Genomic DNA, 18,499 nt, shown 5'->3' with positions numbered 1-18,499 from the left:
ACCTGTTGCATTTAGCCAGACTGTGACAGAACCAGAAGAAAATCTGACAGGGCTGACCGAGCCTCTCAATGTGAAAGCTGTGGTTGTTCACTGCAGCAGGAGGAATTGATGGAAAATGTCTGCGTGAGGCGGACACAAGCTGCTTTTGCCATTGGCTGACGGAGATCCTGAGGCTGGCGCCCTCTTTCACATGTGTTGCTGCAGCCGCCTGACCTTCACTGTAACTTATGCAGATCTGTTCCATCATTTCTACTAAAACGCATGGACACAGTGACATGCACGTAAAAGGATCACCTTCAGTTTCCACAGAAACTGAGACTGAGTTACAGCATTTAAGTAACAATACTGTTGGTTTTGCTTCATTTAATGTAAGCCAAAAGTCTGATTTATTGGATAAAACTCACAAAAGCTGGAGGACATGAAGCCCTTTGATGTGTTCACAGGTCTCACAGGGAAGATCCTCAACTCCATATCTGCAGCTGGATTTGAAATCTCTGCACTTCAGATGGTAAAACTTGAACATTTCTGCTGTCTTTTGGGCTCTAAACTGGGTTTGAATGTGAATCATTTACGTGTTCGGGTAAGAAAGCTTCACGTGCGCACGTTCCTGAGTTTGTGTTTCTGTTTTTGACAGTTCAACATGGAGCGGGTGAACGCAGAGGAGTTCTATGAGGTTTACAAAGGGGTTGTTTTAGAGTATCCTGTGAGTACCAACCATCTCATCGTGGGCTTTTTCCCCCGCAAAAAGCAAACGACAAGAGATGTTTGCTTTGATTTTTGCACAAAAAGAAAACACCCGCCTGCTTGCTTGCATGTGCTGTCAGGGTATGGTGACGGAGCTGTGCTCTGGACCCTGCATGGCTCTGGAGATCCGAGGCACAGACACACCCAAGACCTTCAGGGAATTCTGCGGCCCGGCTGATCCAGTGAGTATTTTCCCCAGTTGGATCCTCCTCACACGGTTATGTTTGCTCTTTCCGAGTAAAGCCAACTTCATGCCAATCCTTTTCCCTTTCTGCCTCAGAGATTTTTCAGAGTATTTTAGTTGTTTTATGAAGTCCGGGACTGATGTGTTGAAAAAAACTTGAGTCCAGTAGAAAAACAATCTTTTGTTTGTGAACGCTTGAGTGTATAGTTGGCACAATGTACATTTAGGACAAACAAGCATATCAGAAAACGAACACTTGAGAGGAACCGTTGTGTGTTTGGTGCTGCTGCAGCTGCAGGGCTGTTCTAGAACATGATGTGAAATCTAATGATAAGACACGCTGCTGGGTTGCTATGACACCGTACCTGCACGCTTCTTCCCACGCGCGGTGGCTGCCCATGACTCAGCTGTGAAGGCTGTTCAAGAGTCTCAAAGATTTTTGTGCTGAAATTTCCCTTTTCTGTGCCATTGCGTTCTGTGTTTAGCAACACATCATTTCCCTTTCAGAGAAGGAAAAGCCTCTTTTAGGAGCACAAACGTAACATTTAATATAGACACAAACTGCCCTGCATGCCTGCATTAGCTGAGTTCTTTAGAGAAAACTGCCACAGACAGCCTTTTATAAGCCGCTGTAGATGTAAAAGTAGATTCTTGCTGTGTCTTTCTGTTTTTCATCCTTCCAGGTAAACACTAGTCTTTCATCTGTTGACTCCACTCGGAGTTCTGTAACTTGTCTGATTGCCTCCGATGTGTGGGCCCTGCGGTTTCATCAGCGCGTGACCCCGGGCTCACCCCGGTGCCGTCTGACACATCAGCACTCCCGGCTCACGGTGGAACTGGGTTGTTGGAATTGCCGCGCGAGCAGAAAGTCGCCGATGCACAGAGGCCATCAGGCGGCTGCTTGGCAGCCAGCAGATGTCTGCGGAGCTTTCCCACAGACCGCGTTCGTCTTTTGAGATTATTGTTGGAGAGCCAAATGCACAAACGGCACGGCTCTGGACTGTGTGAAAATGTCTATGAGGTTCAGCTGTTTGTGGGAGGAATTGATTATTCATTCATTCCAGCTGACTAATCCATAACCAGCTCATGTCAAATAGGAAAAAAAAACAATGGGAGGCATTGACCTTAAACTTATTTCATCGTGAAGGTGAATCACCTTTTTGGGTGGTGGGACTCGGACACCTCCACCCTCCGCTGAGTCAGTCCCTCAGTCATGAGGCTGCGCTCCATCTCGTGACATGTCCTCCTAACAGAGTGGACAGACACAGCCCTCCTCTGTTAGACGAGCCGGACCCCGCCAGACCAAACGCCCCCCCACATTTAAATACATCTGTCCCCGTCTACACAACACCACAGTGATCCCAGATGTGGAGTCTAAAAATAGCTCTGAAACGTGGAGTTTCCTGTTACAGCAGAGAAATACATTGATGAAAATATTGATTTTTCTTTTTTCTGCTCTTAATGGGTTTGTGAAAATGGATATGGTCTGTCTCTGTGGAGCAAAGATACCGCTCTGTAGTAAACATGAAAGGCTATCACCTGCTTCAGCACCATCTATTGACTTTCTTCTGTAATCCTTGGAGAAAGACTTCTAATTTAGCAGTTTAGCTTGTTTGGTTTTTTTGGCAGCTAGCTTTTCAGGATGACCTCTAACGTTCTCTGCAGTGAAGATAATACATGAAACATTATCCATCCTCCTCTTTTGTTTTTCATTTAAGGAGTTAAGACTGTTTTAGAGAAAATATTTCCTGAAGAGCTGCTAACTTTAGTGTTTGTGATCGAATTTGAACTCTTTTACTCTCATGTTTTGTTGCACTACAACCATAAACATAATACAGTAGTTAGGTGTCACTGCCAAACTACAGAGTCCCTGTGATTTAGGCCTGCACAATATACCGCAAATTTATCGTTATCGCGACATTAAGCTGTGCAATATGCATACCGAAAAAGACGGCGAAAATCGCAATAAATGGTTACCTTAAATTTGCTAAAACAATCTCATGGCAGCTTGAAATATTGAACAAATGAAATAAATCCCTTTATGCATTTAACCAATCGGAAGGACCCGTTTACGTTGTTGATCAATCAGATGAGCCCTTTTATGTTTGATGTTTGCCTCCTACGTCGACGAGGGTCATTTGGAGTCTAATTTTTAAACTGTTGCAGTGAACACGGAAATTATGTTTTTGGTTGTTTTGCTAATTGTTTATACACCGCGAATTATATCGTTATCGCAATATTAATCACCAATATCGCATATCGCGAGTTTTCCTCATATCGTGCAGCCCTACTGTGATTTAGATTTATAAGTTCACGATTCAGCATTTCATTTTAAAGATAGATAGATAGATAGATAGATAGACTTTAATAATCCAGAAGGAAATTTTAAGTGGCTAGACTTAGATTTAGATTTTTCTAAATCCTTTTCTAAAACCCTCTTTGTTTGTTAAGGAACAGAATTTTTACATAATCGGGGATTTTAATCGCACAAAGGTAGAACCTTTATTAAGAAAATCATGGTTTAGTACAGAAAAGAAAAAGTAAAAATGCAGTTTTTATGCTTTAAAAAGTATTTGTTTGAAAAGGAAACATGGATATTATTATTAATGTCTAGTTAATAAAGATGGATTTAGATCAAAATAAACTGTAAAAATAGGATGTAAAAGTAAAAATTAAAAGACTAAATCCACTGTAAACCCATGTGACTTTAAATGTCAGTGTTCTGCAAAGGCCTCGGAGGTTCATCAGTGAACAGTGATGACTTAGGGGCAGCAGGAGGCGGGACCGCTCAGACATCTGAGGAAAAACTGTTTGGCTCAAAGGCACATCCACCAAGACACAGACGTCTACCTAAACTGTCGGGCCAATACTCACAGAGCCAAGAACATCAACAAGAAGAGCTGGAGAGATCCATAAGAAGAAGTCCTGATTAGTGTTGTAAGGAGAAGGCTGGATGGATCCAAAACAGCAGACAACAGGCTGGTGGATGACAGTTTATTGAGAGCAGAGTAGATTTCACTTTGGTTTTGGAAAGATGGACTGAAAGGCTGGGAGGCAGGCAGGCGGACTCGAACCGAGCTTTTTGAGCTAAACTATCCAGAGGAACTGGGCTTCATACTGTCGTCTTGATGAGAGAAGTGGCTCCAACTGAGAAGGGGATGGAGCAAGAGACACACTCAGGAACACCTTCAATGAAATGAAACTATCTTTTTCACCTTTTTAAAAAAAAAATGCAGATCACATTTAGTATGTTAGAAGATTCCATTTCAACATTTCGTTCCAAACTGCAGTCTTCCTGTGGACACAGAAAGAAGAAACCCTCATCATTCTGCTGGGACCAGTGTTAAAGTTTCACCCAGCATTCTTTGCTTTTACCTGAAAGTACACGTCTGTACTGTCTCGTGGCTCTTTTTCCACAGATGGGTGTGGCAGGCAGCAGTGCGTTAAGGATCAAACATTTCTGGACAATCATGTGACCACAAGGTCGCTGTGCTCCGGCCGTTCCTATCCACGCAATCCAGCAGTCGGTGCAGGAGCCCTGTACACTGTTACAGTCATTAAAAACGCAGAACGCCAAGCCTCTTATAGGCAGATAATGCGATTACAGAGAACAGAGCTTTTTCTTGGAATATTGTTTTAACTTAGGACATTTGTGCCTAATTTCTCCTCCTCAGAGACTCATTAGGAAGCAGCAGCAGCATGGACAGGTCAACTAGGAGCATATCTTCTCTGGATAAACGGCACACAGAGGACTAACATTGATTCTCCTTGTTGAGGTCCCTTTAAATATCAGAAAGATTGGTTTGAGTTTTTATCACAATCTTCAGCTGATGACTCTTCTTGGGCACATCCAAAAAGCTCATTTATGGATGTTTATTTTCCTCAGGTGGTCACCTAACTTTATTCATCCCTACTAAGTCCCATATCATAACACTTCCCCCACAGACAGTACTGCAAATACAACTGCCACCGCGTGATGAAGATGCATTGGCAGAATCTTCAAGATTTTTTGGGCGTGGTCATAAGTGTAGACTGCGGCCATCAGGCGGGGATGATGCTAGTACGAAATTGGGCGACCACAGGGCGGTGGCAGACGGATCGCAGAGCTCTGATTAAACGATGTGTAAATGTCTCCGGATGGCGGATGTCCATATCAAGGGCCACCGGGGGGGGCAGGCCATTCTGGACTACTGGTCATTTGCAACTCGGATTTCGAGCACACATTATGTAATCTTGTCAATTTATAAATCTACAACAACATGCCTCCCAAGAAACCCAAACAAAAGGTCCAAGCAGTCCGACAACAGGAGTCTTCATCAGATGAAGAGCATCAATGCAGCTTCAATGGCGTCTCCCCATTTATATGCAGGGCCCACGGTGACAGGGAATCGCCAGATTGGTCATCGCCGGGCCCCTGACCCAGGTCAGCAGCCCATTTCAGGTGCCCGCGCTGGTACTGCACAATGTCTAACAATGGGATGGTGGCTGGAGGGCGACGATCTGAAATCGGCTGATCATCTTGAAGACCCTTCAATTATCTAATTATCGTACGGCTGCCTTCCTGCTGTTAATCAAATGTTCCCGGGCAGCCACTGACTGATGTCAAAAAAATTTTGTACTTTTCTTAAAACCTCTGCAGCGTGTAAAAATGCGACTGCCGGGTCCTGCTTACAAATGTCGCCGTGCGGCCACCTGACCGATTTCCTAAAAAAACGCACATTTGGGTCGCCGTGCGGTGGCGTTTAGAGATATGTGACTCAGTGGACCGAGTGTGACGTCACCCATAGAAAATGGCGTTCTCTCAGCTCCAACCAAATGAGGTCAATTCAGTCGCCACTTTATGACGAAATGGACGTCGCCATGTTGGACCCATCAGTGCTGTCTGTTGGGCAAACATTTTGAACGTTTAGGGTGGGGGGCATCCGGCACCACATACTGCGGCATCTGATTGGTTCGTTTCTGGGGTTTAACTGACTTAAATATGAAGAACAAACGTCACACACCTAGGTGCGTGAAAGCTAATGGAAAAGACTTTCCTCAGTAACATTCAAAAATAATGTAGCTAAAAATCCACCTTTTGAACTTCCCTGAAACGTTTAAAATATCTTCGATGTTCTAAATTCAGTGAATTTTAGTTAACTTGCAGGTTAAGCTCTTAGTGATTGATTGTCTTGGTGGGTTAACTGAAGCCAAAGCAGAGCTCAGTTGGTCCACACTTCCTGTTCTTTCAGACGGAGTCTCTTGAGCTTCACTTCCACAATCTTTTGAACGTGTTTGTTTTGAAGGAGCATTTTTGTTTGGGAAGACAATGGATGCCTTTAAAGACAAGGCCGGTGCTGGGCTGCCCTTGAATCTTTTTCCTGCATCCTGTGCACTCTGGTGTACGTCAGCGCAGTAACCGTTTCTCTGCCACCAGACTCAGCCTGCAGTAACCGAACATCTACGACAGCTTCATCTGCACGACTCGTGCGTTACCACACTCTTTGACCAACGGTCTTCTTGCTGAATTGAATTCTCTCCAGCTGATGAAGAACCCTGTGGGAGGGTTACATTTCCTGGAGACTCTCAGCCCAGCTTTGACCTTGGGAGTGTCTGATCTTGAAAGGAAGCCCTTTTTTCGAGATAAATACTTTTTCCCAGAAAGAAGTCCCTGCTGTTTCTGAGCAAAAACCTGTTATTTTCAGGGCTTTTATATGTCTGAGGTGGTTTGGAACCACAGGAAAAGAACTGAGAACAGTTTAGGTAATCAGATTGTTTCCACTTCGAATGAGAGGTGAGCTTTTTTCCACACTTCTAAAGGATCACATGTTGCTTTGCTGAGTAATCGGTGATTTAGTAACACCCTTGAGAACAGGATGTGCTGTGTCAAAATCTCTGTGAATTCAGACCGCATGTGTGCCGCTCCAGTTCCCCTTTGTTCCTGATAACTTAAGTTTCAGTTGAATTCCACAATGGAGATGTTTTCCTTCAACAGGAAATCGCACGGCATCTTCGGCCCAACACGCTGCGCGCCCTGTACGGCAAAGACAAAGTACGGAACGCTGTCCACTGCACAGACCTCCCTGAAGACGGGGTTTTGGAGGTGGGTAGCACCCATCCACATTGTTCCTTGCACTTTGTCCTTTGGTTCATGCATAGGCGACCACCTTTCCTTTAGCAAAAACAGAACAGCCATGAGCCCCGACGTTCTTTGTGTTTGCAAACGTCTCGTGACCTCGCTCCGTGGGCTGGGGCAGCCTCAGATCACGCTGGCTTTGAGGAGAACAAGAAGGGCCGGGGAATTTCAAACAAAAGCATTGTTTTTGCAGAGTGTGGGCCTGAACCGTCCGACGTCATTGTTCAGGAAAACTCCTGATCTGTCGCCTGGACAAATGCCTCCTTGTTAAACATTAGCTGGCGACTGACTGAGCTGCCATTTTCCCAAGACATATTGACCAAGCAAGAGCTGGTGCAGAGTTTCCAGTGACATCAAACAATGAGGCGTCACACAGATCTCCTGACAGTGTTCACTCTCTTTTTCAGGTGCAGTACTTCTTCAAGATCTTGGACACATGAAATATTTGTTTTATTTGATACCAAAAAAAAAAAATTGAGTTTTTCTCTCCATTTTTCTGTTTATTGTTTCAGCCTTATGCAGATTAAATAAAGTGACAGAATGAACTCCTGACAGGTTTTGTGATCTTAAACATTGAATTAAGTATTTTCACACCAACTAAGCATGTTATTACACGGGATACTGCGATGCCTCTGATATTCTCTAAGTTCTAAACCAGCAACTTTGGTATTGGATTCAAACATCACACTTTGGAAAAAAAAATGTACAACTGCATAAATATAAAATGATTCCATCGTGAAAAATGGCTAAAACATTTAATAGAAAGTTGCATCACACTCTTGTGATGTCTCCAGCAAAACAGATTTCAAAGCACTGAGTTGCCATGGTTTCCATAGAGGTGACAGCCTTTGCGGATGAAGCCGCAATGCTCTACTCTACGGATTAAAACTTGAACAAACGTTAAGAATCAAACAGAAATGTCAAATCATGTCTGACAGATAAAAAGAGACACATGTGTACAAATGCAGAACATGCAACAAAACAAAAAACCGAAGGGTTTAACGGAGCGCAATCAGAGTACCATGTAGTTAAAACGTACTGACAACAACCCCATGCACTCATATTTAACACACCTGCACACGGACAGCAGCGCGCACACACCTTGGACCACTAAAGCTGACATAAAACAGATTACAACAGGACTACGGCTGAGGAAACGACGTGAGGATCAATACCTTGGGTGGGGACAAAACACAACTCGCTACATCTCAGTAGTGGAATTGCAGTTTTATACAGTAACCGAACATCCCATGGCTCAAAGAATATTTTCTTTTACAGTAGAATAAATATCATCTATTGCTATTCTTGTTATTAACTCTCTAACTTGCGACAAAAACACGGATAAGCGGGTGTAAAGCACACGAATTAGGTGTAGGTCCTGTATATTATGAATGTTCAAAGACTAGTGGTGTTTATCAGAACTTCTTCGTTACTAACTAGGTTTAGGTTGCTTTCAGTGTTAAGTGCTCGTCGCGGCCGAGGTCATGAGTTCACAGTGATCTTAACGTCGAAGCGTCCCATATAACGGTCTTTTTCGCTGTACGCGATGTTGTCTCCGAATACCCTGCAGTCGATGCGCAGGTCCTCGCCGATGGTGAGGTTGGTGAACTGGATGGCCACCAGGGGCTGCAGATAGTTGGGATGCAGCTGCTTGCCGTAGTATGGGTAGTACTGCAGAGGAAAGCCTCCGCCGAAGCCAAAGTACTTGATTTCTCCAATCTTGGATGCATCCTCAGGTCTCTGCAAACGCAACAGAGGAATGCAGCTTAAAGACCAGACACACTGCAACATTGATGGCATCATAGAAAACCCACCTTGTTTTTGCAGTAGACGGGGATCAGGTTGTTGTATGATTTGCCCTGCAGAGCCTCTGGAAGCGTTGAGTTGTTAGAGGGACCCTGAAGGCAGCAGAACCAAGTGATGAACAGCAGTTTAGTGTACAGGTCATGTTACAGAATGTACGTTACGAGATGTAAGAACGACATGAATCAAAAACATAAAAGTCATTTAAGAGCTCAGTTTGCCTTCTTTGTTTGTTTTTTGCAATGATGACTACAGCGTTCCACCGCTTATACGCGTTTAACTACACGCGGTTTCATGTATTCGCAGTCCCGTGACTCCTCCGGGTCATCACAAAAGCTTAGACAACTCGAGACGTTTGGATGAGACTTTTGCATCCGAGGGAGGGGCTGCCCGTATTTCTGAGGAAGGGGGGGGTGGAGATAATAATGGATTGGATTTATCTGCGCTTTTCAAGACACCCAAAGCGCTTACATTATGTCCATTATTCATTCACTCCTCATTCATACTTGGTGATGGTAAGCTACGGTTGTAGCCACAGCTGCCCTGGGGCAGACTGACAGAGGCGTGGCTGCCATTTCGCGCCTACGGCCCCTCTGACCATCACCGGGATCATCCATACACATTCGCACACCAGTGGAGCCCAAGGACACAACGACATTTGGATGGTGGGAGCGGGGAATCGAACCGCCAACCCTTCGATCATTGGACGACCCGCTCAACCACCTGTGCCACTGTCTTCACTGAGATGAAGAGTACGGCCACCCATAGGCCTCCCTAAGTCACTATTACCAAAGTTTGTGCCCCTGCATGGAGAAATGGCATCAGCTGACTCAGAAGACGGACGGAAAAAAAATCCTAAAACGCTGAAGATAATCGCGGAGAATAATTATGATTTGGATGAATGAATGCCGGATGAAACCCGTGTTGTGACAAGATATGTTTCCCCTGCCAGAATTTGTTCCCCCTCTGGACTGACGCGCTGAACCAAGGCTCAAACCGCCCTGCAGGACCGCTCGCACTAAACTGATGAAGGATGAAGCATGGACCCCTGGTGTTAAGGCACAGAGTGACACTCAATGTGCCTTATAAAGTACCTTACAGTTCAGTCTGTTGCTCTGAACAACAAACAAAACTCTTTATGTTAAGCAATTTTCTTCAATGAATGTTTCACAAAGCATCGGAAATGTTCAGAAGGGTTTTTGATGAGTAAGAATGGGTGACGGACACTCTTCCGCCCCGGGGTGGGGGTGGTTCTCCATATTCGCAGATGTTTTTGGTCTCTAACCCTCCCAAATACGGGGGGAAAACTACTGCATTTAACACACTATAAGGGCAACTTAAAGCCTTTTTTTTTTTTTTAATGACCAGTGTGCCTTACAATCTGGAGCGCCTCCTATATACATTTATTCTGGTTATGTTTACCAACATCGAAGCGATTTTGAGAGGCACACGGTGCTGTGTAACGATGTCAATCATGCGATAACGATATATCTCGCAATATAAACCTGAATTTGTTAAATTGAACACTTTGTTGCTCCTAAGAGTAATGTGTAATCATGAACAGGTTGTTCAAATTTACATATACGTCCACACAGGGGCTGAAATTTTTGAGTCCTCGGCCAAACATATTTTTTACCGACCAAAATATTATAACACTATTTTACACAGAAATACCTTCTAGCTTCTGATTATTTCAAGAAAATGATATTGCATTAAAATAATTTATAAATGGTTTGAACACTATTGTCATCTAACTTGTACACTCAAATTATAACATGCTCATAAAAGAAGGACTAGAGATCTCCTAATTCTGCCTGAAGCTGATTACATTTGATAACAAATTAAACAAAAAACAGGCTGAAAACAGTTGAATATTTTGGATAATTGTCATTATATATCATTGGAGTTAAAGCTGCTGGGAAGAGGTGGGGGCATTCAGCACATCTGACACGTCAGTTTTTGGTGTAACACCGGCTTTGTGTTGCTACATTTTCATTTTGTTTTATTTAGTCCAGCCCATGAAAATCCTGCCCGATTTTAAACCAGTCCGTGTTCCCACTTGGACGACAGACGGAACCGCTGGTTAGCATAGCATCATTAGCGTTAACAACAGCGCTGTCTCCAAATCGTCGTCTGTTGCGGCTGGAGGTTTGCAGCTTTATCCTCCAGTTCTGATTGGATGCAATTAAAAAAATCGCTGCATGTTCTGCTGTTTCATCACTCAAAACTGAACAGGTGAAGTGACCGCGGGGGGGGACTTGCGTCGCATGCACGTGTTTCGCTCGTGTGCAGATGGACGCAGAGAGGACAAAAGGAGAGCTAATGACACGACTAAGTTAACGCAAATGCAAACCTGTGACTAACCCTCTTACCTTTTCTCACAAAAGAGGAGAAAATACTAACAACTTTTGAGTGTTCATTTCAGACCCTTCAAAATAAAAGTCAAATCGCGATATGTTTAGCGTTTTATCGCCAGCCTTTACGTGTTACTAACTCGGCTGTGAGTGAGCGTAGTGACAGCAACATTTATCGTAGCAGTTTTAGTCTGTGTCGATGTATGAAGTACAGTTTAAGAATTTCTTTTTTTTAAACATTTGTCTTGTCTGCTCTGATTGGTCAGCTCTCCAAACTTTTTACATTATTGTTATAATCATACAGACCAATGGCAGAGATCGTACAACCCTACCACAGAAATAGGGTTTTATGTCCGTTAAATGCTAAAGTCCTAAAATAAACCACATGAATGTTTAGGACCAGAAAAAGGGTTCTGCATCTTTGTTTCATTTTGGCTTTATGTTTTCTTTGATTCCTATCCAATACTCAAAATTAAAACTTTAGAATGACTTTGCTGTTGAGGCTCTAGTTCAGTTAATATCATGACATTAAACAGTAATATTGACTAATCCAGCATAGGTTAAGCGTCTGAGACCTTTGGTCTCTGACACTAGGCTGCAGGAGCAAAGATGGCTTCAGCAACAGTCGGTCTGAATGCGGCACAGCACTTACCTTGGGTCTAAAGAAGACAATCCTGTTGAGTTTGACAATAAGGCACGGTTTGCCCTCTTTGAAGCCGTAGGTGTTGTCAGTCAGACCAGAACAGTCTCCAAGCCATTTTCTAAGAAAGCGGCAAGATGTCCTCTGTCCGCTGCCCTCTTCCAGCCCGCCTTGCTCCTTGTATGTGTCTGGATTTTCTGCAATAAAACAAAACAGCACTTTAGAAGCAGAAGAGTTTTGTCTTTTTATGTAAAAATTTTATTTTTTCCTCTTCTGAATAATGCAGGACAGAAAGCTGTCACACTGGGTCACAGAGAGACGGCAGTACTACAGAAAGCAGCCGTGAACCTAACTGTACTAGGAGAATCTCTGAATAATCTCATGGAGACATAATTACTGATGCTTTGTAGACCCGTCTAAAATAAATAAGTCGGATCTCTCGACATCCTCTGTGTCTTCCACGTATTGTAAATGGGATACACAGAAACGGCTCTATGTAGCGATCAAGCTAAAGACAATTGGCGGTTGCTTCTCCCACACATGACGGGGAAGTCCAGCTTATAAACACATTTTTATACAAGGGCAGGGAAATCACAGCACGTCCAAATAAAGGCAGCCAACGCAAATTTGACACGTGAATCGCATTTGGAGTGAACGCAGCATTATAGCATGAAAGAATATCTAATATGTTATACGACTTCAATGTTGAGTAAATGTACAGACGCAATCTAAAGTCCTGTGGTGTGATTTGGGCGTGGACGACGAGGCACGTCAACCAATCAGGGACTCAGCTTTGGGCATGCGATGTTTTCAGTGACTCAGGCTGCTCGATGAGAGGATGTTCGCCCTGAACTTCCATCCATTTTCTTAACACGCTGGGGCCGCAGGGTTACCGGAGGATGTCCCAGTTACTGTTGGGGGAAGGCCGATACATTCTGGACAGGTTGCCAGCGACAGAACCCGCTACGACGGCACCCGTGGTCCGGCCAGACCCTGGGCGGCAGCATTTGCTAGCTCCAGCTCCATGGACTCTTTGACAGGCTGGCAACCTGACCAGGATGTCTCCACCAACTCAGCGTAGCGAGCAAGCAAGCAGAGGAGGAGGATCGAGGGCCGCTGCCCTTCAGGAGTGGGAGAGACTCTGGAGGATCTGGTAATCCCGGACACCGCTCGCCTGCTCTACAAAACATATATGCCCAAGCTACTCGCTCTACATCATCCATGTTTTCAATGACGTGGCAACGAATGAAGTCCAGAAAGACGTTGGTGGTTGCTCTGCGGCTGATGCATCAAGGCTCGAGCGGTAAATTTGACGCGTGTCAAAAGAGGCAGACGGAAATTTGACGCGCGAATCGCGTCTGGTGTGAATGCAGCATAACAGGGGCATCCACCCATACGTCTTTTTTCCCCTTTTCCTGTTACAAGGCTCCTTCTTCTGCATTTTTCTATGAAAAGTTGACAGGTAAATTCATAAACAGCTTCCCAAAGCCTTTCTGCATTTAGTGTTTAATTTGCAAATGCAAACAGCCACTGATAGATGCACCCATGGTGATTATACTTGCCTCCACAGCTTTCATACTTCCCCTGCGCTGTCTGACGATCCTCGTCATATTTTAGAAGAAGTTCGTTCATGCTGTCCACGTACTTCTTAAATGTACTGTTATCAGACATTTTGAATGAAATCTCCGATTTGTCTGAGCGGGGGGTGTGCGACAGGCCTGAAAGACAACAACACAGGCTTAAGGAAGAAAGGAAAGAGTTAAAAGTAACAAACTTAACACATGCGGATCAAAGAAGTGTATTCTGAACAGTGGAAAAAAGCCATGAAAACAGTATCACATGCCATGTGGGCTATTGTGAGTCTCCAGTCTATTATCCTGTGTCTATTATCTTAGGGCAATGTGGTGTTTGGGGGATTTCCTCAGCTGGCCACTGTCAGCTCGACAGTGGAAATTTTCCACACAGCTCGTGCACGTGGAGTGACCCAGGGAGAGGGGGGATGGCAGACCGGTGAAAGGGAACACATTTCTCTTCTGGATTCGTCTTTTGCTGCCTTTTAGCAGTAGGTGATTTGATCTGTTTGTGCAACAGGAGCACAGAAAACAAAAACAAAAAAACTAAATTTGGTTCCAAACCTATGAAATTGCACAAGTCCCCCTGCCCCCACCTATCCACTCTTACATGCGTGTCTCTGACAATGGAAACTTTTAGCTTCAGAGTGGGAGGTGGCATCTGCTATGACATAAAAAACAGAAAAGCGCCCTCTGCTTCCTTGATGATCGCGCCTCTGCTGGAAAGCTGCTCTAACTTGAAGCTCTCCGCGCTTTCCTCGTGGTTTCCTTCATTTTCAGCTTTCAACACAGCAGCAGGAGCATGAAACCAACCGTCAACAACAGCTGCTAAAAATACCACCAAGACTCAAGTGTCCTTTGCAAAGCTGACACAACCTGATGAGGACTGCCACCTAAAAAACTGCCTCCAGCTTGCAGAAGACATAAAAATGCTCATAATGAACTGGTTTCCATGACGTCAGCAATCGCTCTCCACAAAGGAAACAACTAACTTCAAATAAATACCTCTCAGGATTATTACTCAAATAAAGCAGAAATCACATGTACACAGGCATGACTGTGACTCACACATGAACAGTTCTAGTTCCCCTGCTGCCTGAGGGGGGAACCATCGACTTGCTATTAGAACTGAAGGACAAAATGGACGGACATATTTGAGGTCAGAAAGATTGAGTCGCTGCTAACAGACACGCCCCAACAATCATTTTTAACCACATCCGCACAGAGACGAGCACAGACATCCGCGATCGCTGGTCACACACCCACTGCATGCAACAGAGAGGAGCAGGAGGGCATTTACCTGGGGGGGCGACTCTGTCCTGATAGGTGGGCTTGTAGTTGCTCAGGGTTAGCAGCAGAGCCTGAATGGTCCCAATGAAAATTCCAGCCAAGCATCCGTAAAATATCAGGTAGAACATGAAGATTTTAACTGGGAGAAAGCAAAAGGGAAAGTTCCTGTCAAACGTGTCATCAGCATGAGAACACAGCAGTTTTCATTGTACAGATCAAAAAGCTACAGGTCATTCGCACACATTTTAATGATGTGATGAGTAAGAAAGAGCTTGATGTAGAGAAATTCAATTTAATCCACATTGTGCTGAAAAAACTTTAAAAATTGTGCTTCTTTTCTAAGAATTCTTACAATGGAACAATGCAGGCTTTTCTTCTTTTCTCCCCAAATTTTCCTCCATAATGAAACACCCAGAGGTCCGCACATCCAGTGTTACCGGATGCGTCACAAGTTATTCTTTTCAGGCCTTAATCACTGCGACCCCCCATCCGTGCCTGCATATCACTTCCACCAAGTTCTGCATGTAAACTCTGTCCTTACTTAATTAACAAAGAGCTCCCTATTCATGTGTTTAGTGGAAGACAGACTTTTATTAGCATTCCTGTTCAAACCAGTTTCTTTTTATTTCACAAACATCACTGCATAAAGTTTACTATAATCCCTACAGCACATGGGTCCTATTTAACCTCAAATGTTTTAAGTTACAGCACAGGTTTCAAAATATCTTTAAGAATTAAAAATCTAACACTAAAAAGCAATTTTATTTTCATTCCTTGTACTGAGGAAAAGACAGAAAAATAGCACATTTCTGTAAACTCCCCTGCTTGTGGCATGTTGAGTCCCACAACCTTATCTCTTTGTAACAAACTGTTATCTTAAGTCATTTGCAGTTCCCACCCCAACCCTCACTCTCTGAGCAGGAAAACACATGAAATGAATTCAAACATGATGTTATCAAGTACAAAATCTTTTCCAGAGTCGTGAAAGACACACTTTGATAAAAATGGTGCTCCCGTGGTATTTTTATATGAAGAAAATTAAGCTTAAAAGTGCATTTCTGAGTACTTATTTATTCATATCGTTGTAAATTATGAGCAGATGGATATATGCCATTGTAAAAGGTTTGTAGGTATGACATAGAAGCTACCAAGCTGTGCCACAAGCTCCCTGCTCCACTCCATTCTGATGCATCCACTTGCAGACAAAAAGATCCTTGTGTGTCTTTGTTTTCCTCGTCTGAACTGGAATCTGGATCAAAACTGTACGGCTGGATAGCTCCAATATTGCTCGCCATTTTTGGCGATGTTAAGTTAGGGTTGTGAGGGGCTGTAAGCTAGCAGGAGAGCATGTAAATGCATAGATGATGGGAAGAAGACGTGTGTAGTCTGCGCCAACAGTCTGCCGCTCAGCAGAAACTATGTCCTAGAAAACAACACAGGTTTTTAAACTTTGGCTGAAATGCCATACTCATTACGTCAAGCTTTAGTGGATGAAAATTGTACGTTTCGTTTTAATACCATTTTAAAAAAGAGGACGAAAAAGAGGACGGGCAGACAGCCTGGAAGGCAGACTTATGTTCTCACAAGCTGCTCCAACACCTGCTGCTAAAGCAAACGCGGGGTGAGCTATTTTCCAAGATTGTGTCAGTCAGGAGCCACACCAGGATTTCTCTGTGATGCAGCTGTCAGCGTGAAACTGTATACAGCTTCCCGTGCCAGAGGACTGCAACTATGCTCGGTACTTTTGTTTATAACTCGCTGTGTGATGGAGACCCAGAAGTCACAAGTACCTGTTGTGCAGGCCGGCTCAATTTGCAAGACAAATAGTGACATTGTTCCCGTCTGCACATGGCGCTTGGGCAGAGAAAGAGATAAGGAGACGTCAAGAAGCTTCGCATACGAGCACATTTCTGTGGGAACTGCCACTGATGTCATGGAAACTGGAGCACAAATGGCTGGACGTGAAATTGGTTTGAGGTCCAGCCACTCAGTGACATGAAGCAACAACACTCAGCAGGCGGAGGCTGAGAGGCCTTTAGTGCAAACAGCAAAGTGGCCGGGTGGATTTGATGGGAGGAGCTTGGATGGGCAGCACCTCCCCCCAACCACGCATGCTGTGAAGGGACTGCCCCCCCCCCCCCATGTCTTCCACTTTCACAAGTCTGTGTAAAAGTCTGGAAATGAGTAAATAGAAAAAACGTCACCATGGTTGTTGCTTTAGCAGATCCTTCTCTACAAACACGTGGTTCTGTGTTGCATTCACGGACAGTCAAGTACAAACCTGTTGCTTATTATTTTTGTTCAACAAACCCCCCATTCTCTCGCTCAACAGGGTAATACACCCCCGTGTGTGACTTCAAGCTGGGTGACATTTGAAGCCATAACGACACGGCAACCAAGAAAAGTTCGCCATCAAACACCCCACCTGCCGTTATTTCCCCCGCCACAAAATCCGCTTTTTCGCCCCCCAGAAGAACTACAGCTCGATTGACGCATTTTTTTCCCCAACTCCGTCAGGAGTGGGAAAATTAAAGTGGCAGAGACACGGCGGCCAATGCCTTATTAGTGGGAGGCGGAGAGGGGCGGCCCACCCTCCAGACATGTGAGTCGTGATCTGCTCCGTCACGCACCGCGTTCCGAGCCGAACCTGGCCAGTCCAGAGCAGAGGCGACACGAGAAAACAAACGCACCTTTATTCCTGAAGAAAAAAAACCCTGATAGCTAGTTTATAGTAAGTCGCACTGTTGGAGACTTTAATACTAAAACAAAAAACGAAATAATGGAGCTGGATCGGTTCGTTTTCAGTTGGACTGTGAAGAAAAGGAAAGCTCAATGAACCGGTACCTGATTATAATTGTCTCCCAGCTCATTAACGGAGGAGGAGGAACATGTCCCCCTTCTTTTTTCTCCTAAGCTAAAGTGAAGCGGGAAGAGAACAAACGACCAACTTTCATCGTGCGATTTGTCAAACCCTGGCCCCCCACTCACTCACTCACCGTCCTTCAAAATGACCTTTTCAGAAAGCCCAATTTTAATGAGGGGCACCATTAGGGCTACGCCTTCGTAATCCCTGATTTATGACACCTTTAGTTTTTTTCCCCTCATTTAGGCCATTTTAAGGGGACGTTCCATTCATTTAAAGGTTACTCGACGTGTTTTGCTACTTCATTAATTACTATTTTCCCCCAACATTTGACATGGGGCGTTGCTACAAAGCTAACTTTGTGAAAGGAGACCATTTAACGTTTTTATTTTTTCGTTGACTTCACCCCCGTCCAAACAGCCACATCTAGAGTCACGACTCAGCCTGACACAGCGGGCTCTAACAGGTGCTGTACTGTGTGTGTCTGTACAGGAAACACGGTGTTCGCTCACCATCCGCGAGACGTTTTACCGCCCAAACCCGGGTAAAAGTGAAATTAGAGCCGGGGTACTTACACCAACTGCATCCCGTCCTTCCCAGAAACTCTCCCTTTTCCGAATTCCACATAAATTTCCTCCACCCGCCGTCGCTGCTCTCCTTGTTTCCCGACATTTTTGCTTCTGTTTAAAACTCCACAGTTTGAGGAGCGCGTGCGTTCGTGTCAACGGTTCGCCGACAGGAAGGAAGTACGAAAAGACAGTTTCGTACTCGGCTCTGCGGCGAGTGGCGCTCACATGTATGTCAGAGCAGAGCGGCTCCGCCAGAAAAACTCCGCTAATAAGTTAACCCCGATGAGGGAGGGCTGAGCCCAGCAAATCACAATCTTCCGCTGCTGTTGCGTAAGACAAAAACGGGGGGTCGATGGGTATGGGGGG

At 44.5% G+C, this 18,499-nt stretch overlaps 2 protein-coding genes across 2 annotated transcripts in view; one reads left to right on the top strand and one right to left on the bottom strand.

Moving 5' to 3' along the window:
* Positions 1-7,588, top strand: part of nme7 (NME/NM23 family member 7) — a 21,279-nt gene extending 13,691 nt beyond the window's left edge. Inside the window, exons 8-12 of the mRNA XM_023954485.2 lie at positions 444-508; positions 635-703; positions 825-926; positions 6,903-7,010; positions 7,451-7,588. Of these exons, the coding sequence (XP_023810253.1) occupies positions 444-508; positions 635-703; positions 825-926; positions 6,903-7,010; positions 7,451-7,483 (377 nt within the window). The 3' untranslated portion in view covers positions 7,484-7,588. The remainder of the gene's footprint in view (positions 1-443; positions 509-634; positions 704-824; positions 927-6,902; positions 7,011-7,450) is intronic.
* Positions 7,523-18,499, bottom strand: atp1b1a (ATPase Na+/K+ transporting subunit beta 1a). The gene is made up of 6 exons (XM_004068295.5): positions 18,140-18,499; positions 14,712-14,840; positions 13,403-13,558; positions 11,853-12,037; positions 8,858-8,941; positions 7,523-8,783 (listed from the first exon to the last, which is right to left on the bottom strand). The coding sequence occupies exons 1-6, from the start codon at positions 18,234-18,236 to the stop codon at positions 8,526-8,528; spliced, it is 909 nt and encodes a 302-aa protein (XP_004068343.1). The 5' UTR covers positions 18,237-18,499; the 3' UTR covers positions 7,523-8,525.

This window comes from Oryzias latipes, chromosome 4, assembly GCF_053564925.1.
Source record: "Oryzias latipes strain Hd-rR chromosome 4, Olatipes_Hd-rR_3.1".
Taxonomy (NCBI): Eukaryota; Metazoa; Chordata; class Actinopteri; order Beloniformes; family Adrianichthyidae; genus Oryzias; species Oryzias latipes.
Note: the sequence above shows the minus strand (reverse complement) of the source record. Positions and strands in the feature narration are given on the sequence as shown.

Excerpts from the sequence above, each read along its gene's own strand:
- atp1b1a (XM_004068295.5), bottom strand. The coding sequence starts at position 18,236 with ATGTCGGGAAACAAGGAGAGCAGCGACGGCGGGTGGAGGAAATTTATG. Across the intron at positions 14,841-18,139 it reads AAGGACGGGATGCAGTTGGT|TTAAAATCTTCATGTTCTAC; the intron begins GTAAGTACCCCG and ends GCTTTCTCCCAG. Across the intron at positions 12,038-13,402 it reads GAAGTATGAAAGCTGTGGAG|AAAATCCAGACACATACAAG; the intron begins GCAAGTATAATC and ends GTTTTATTGCAG.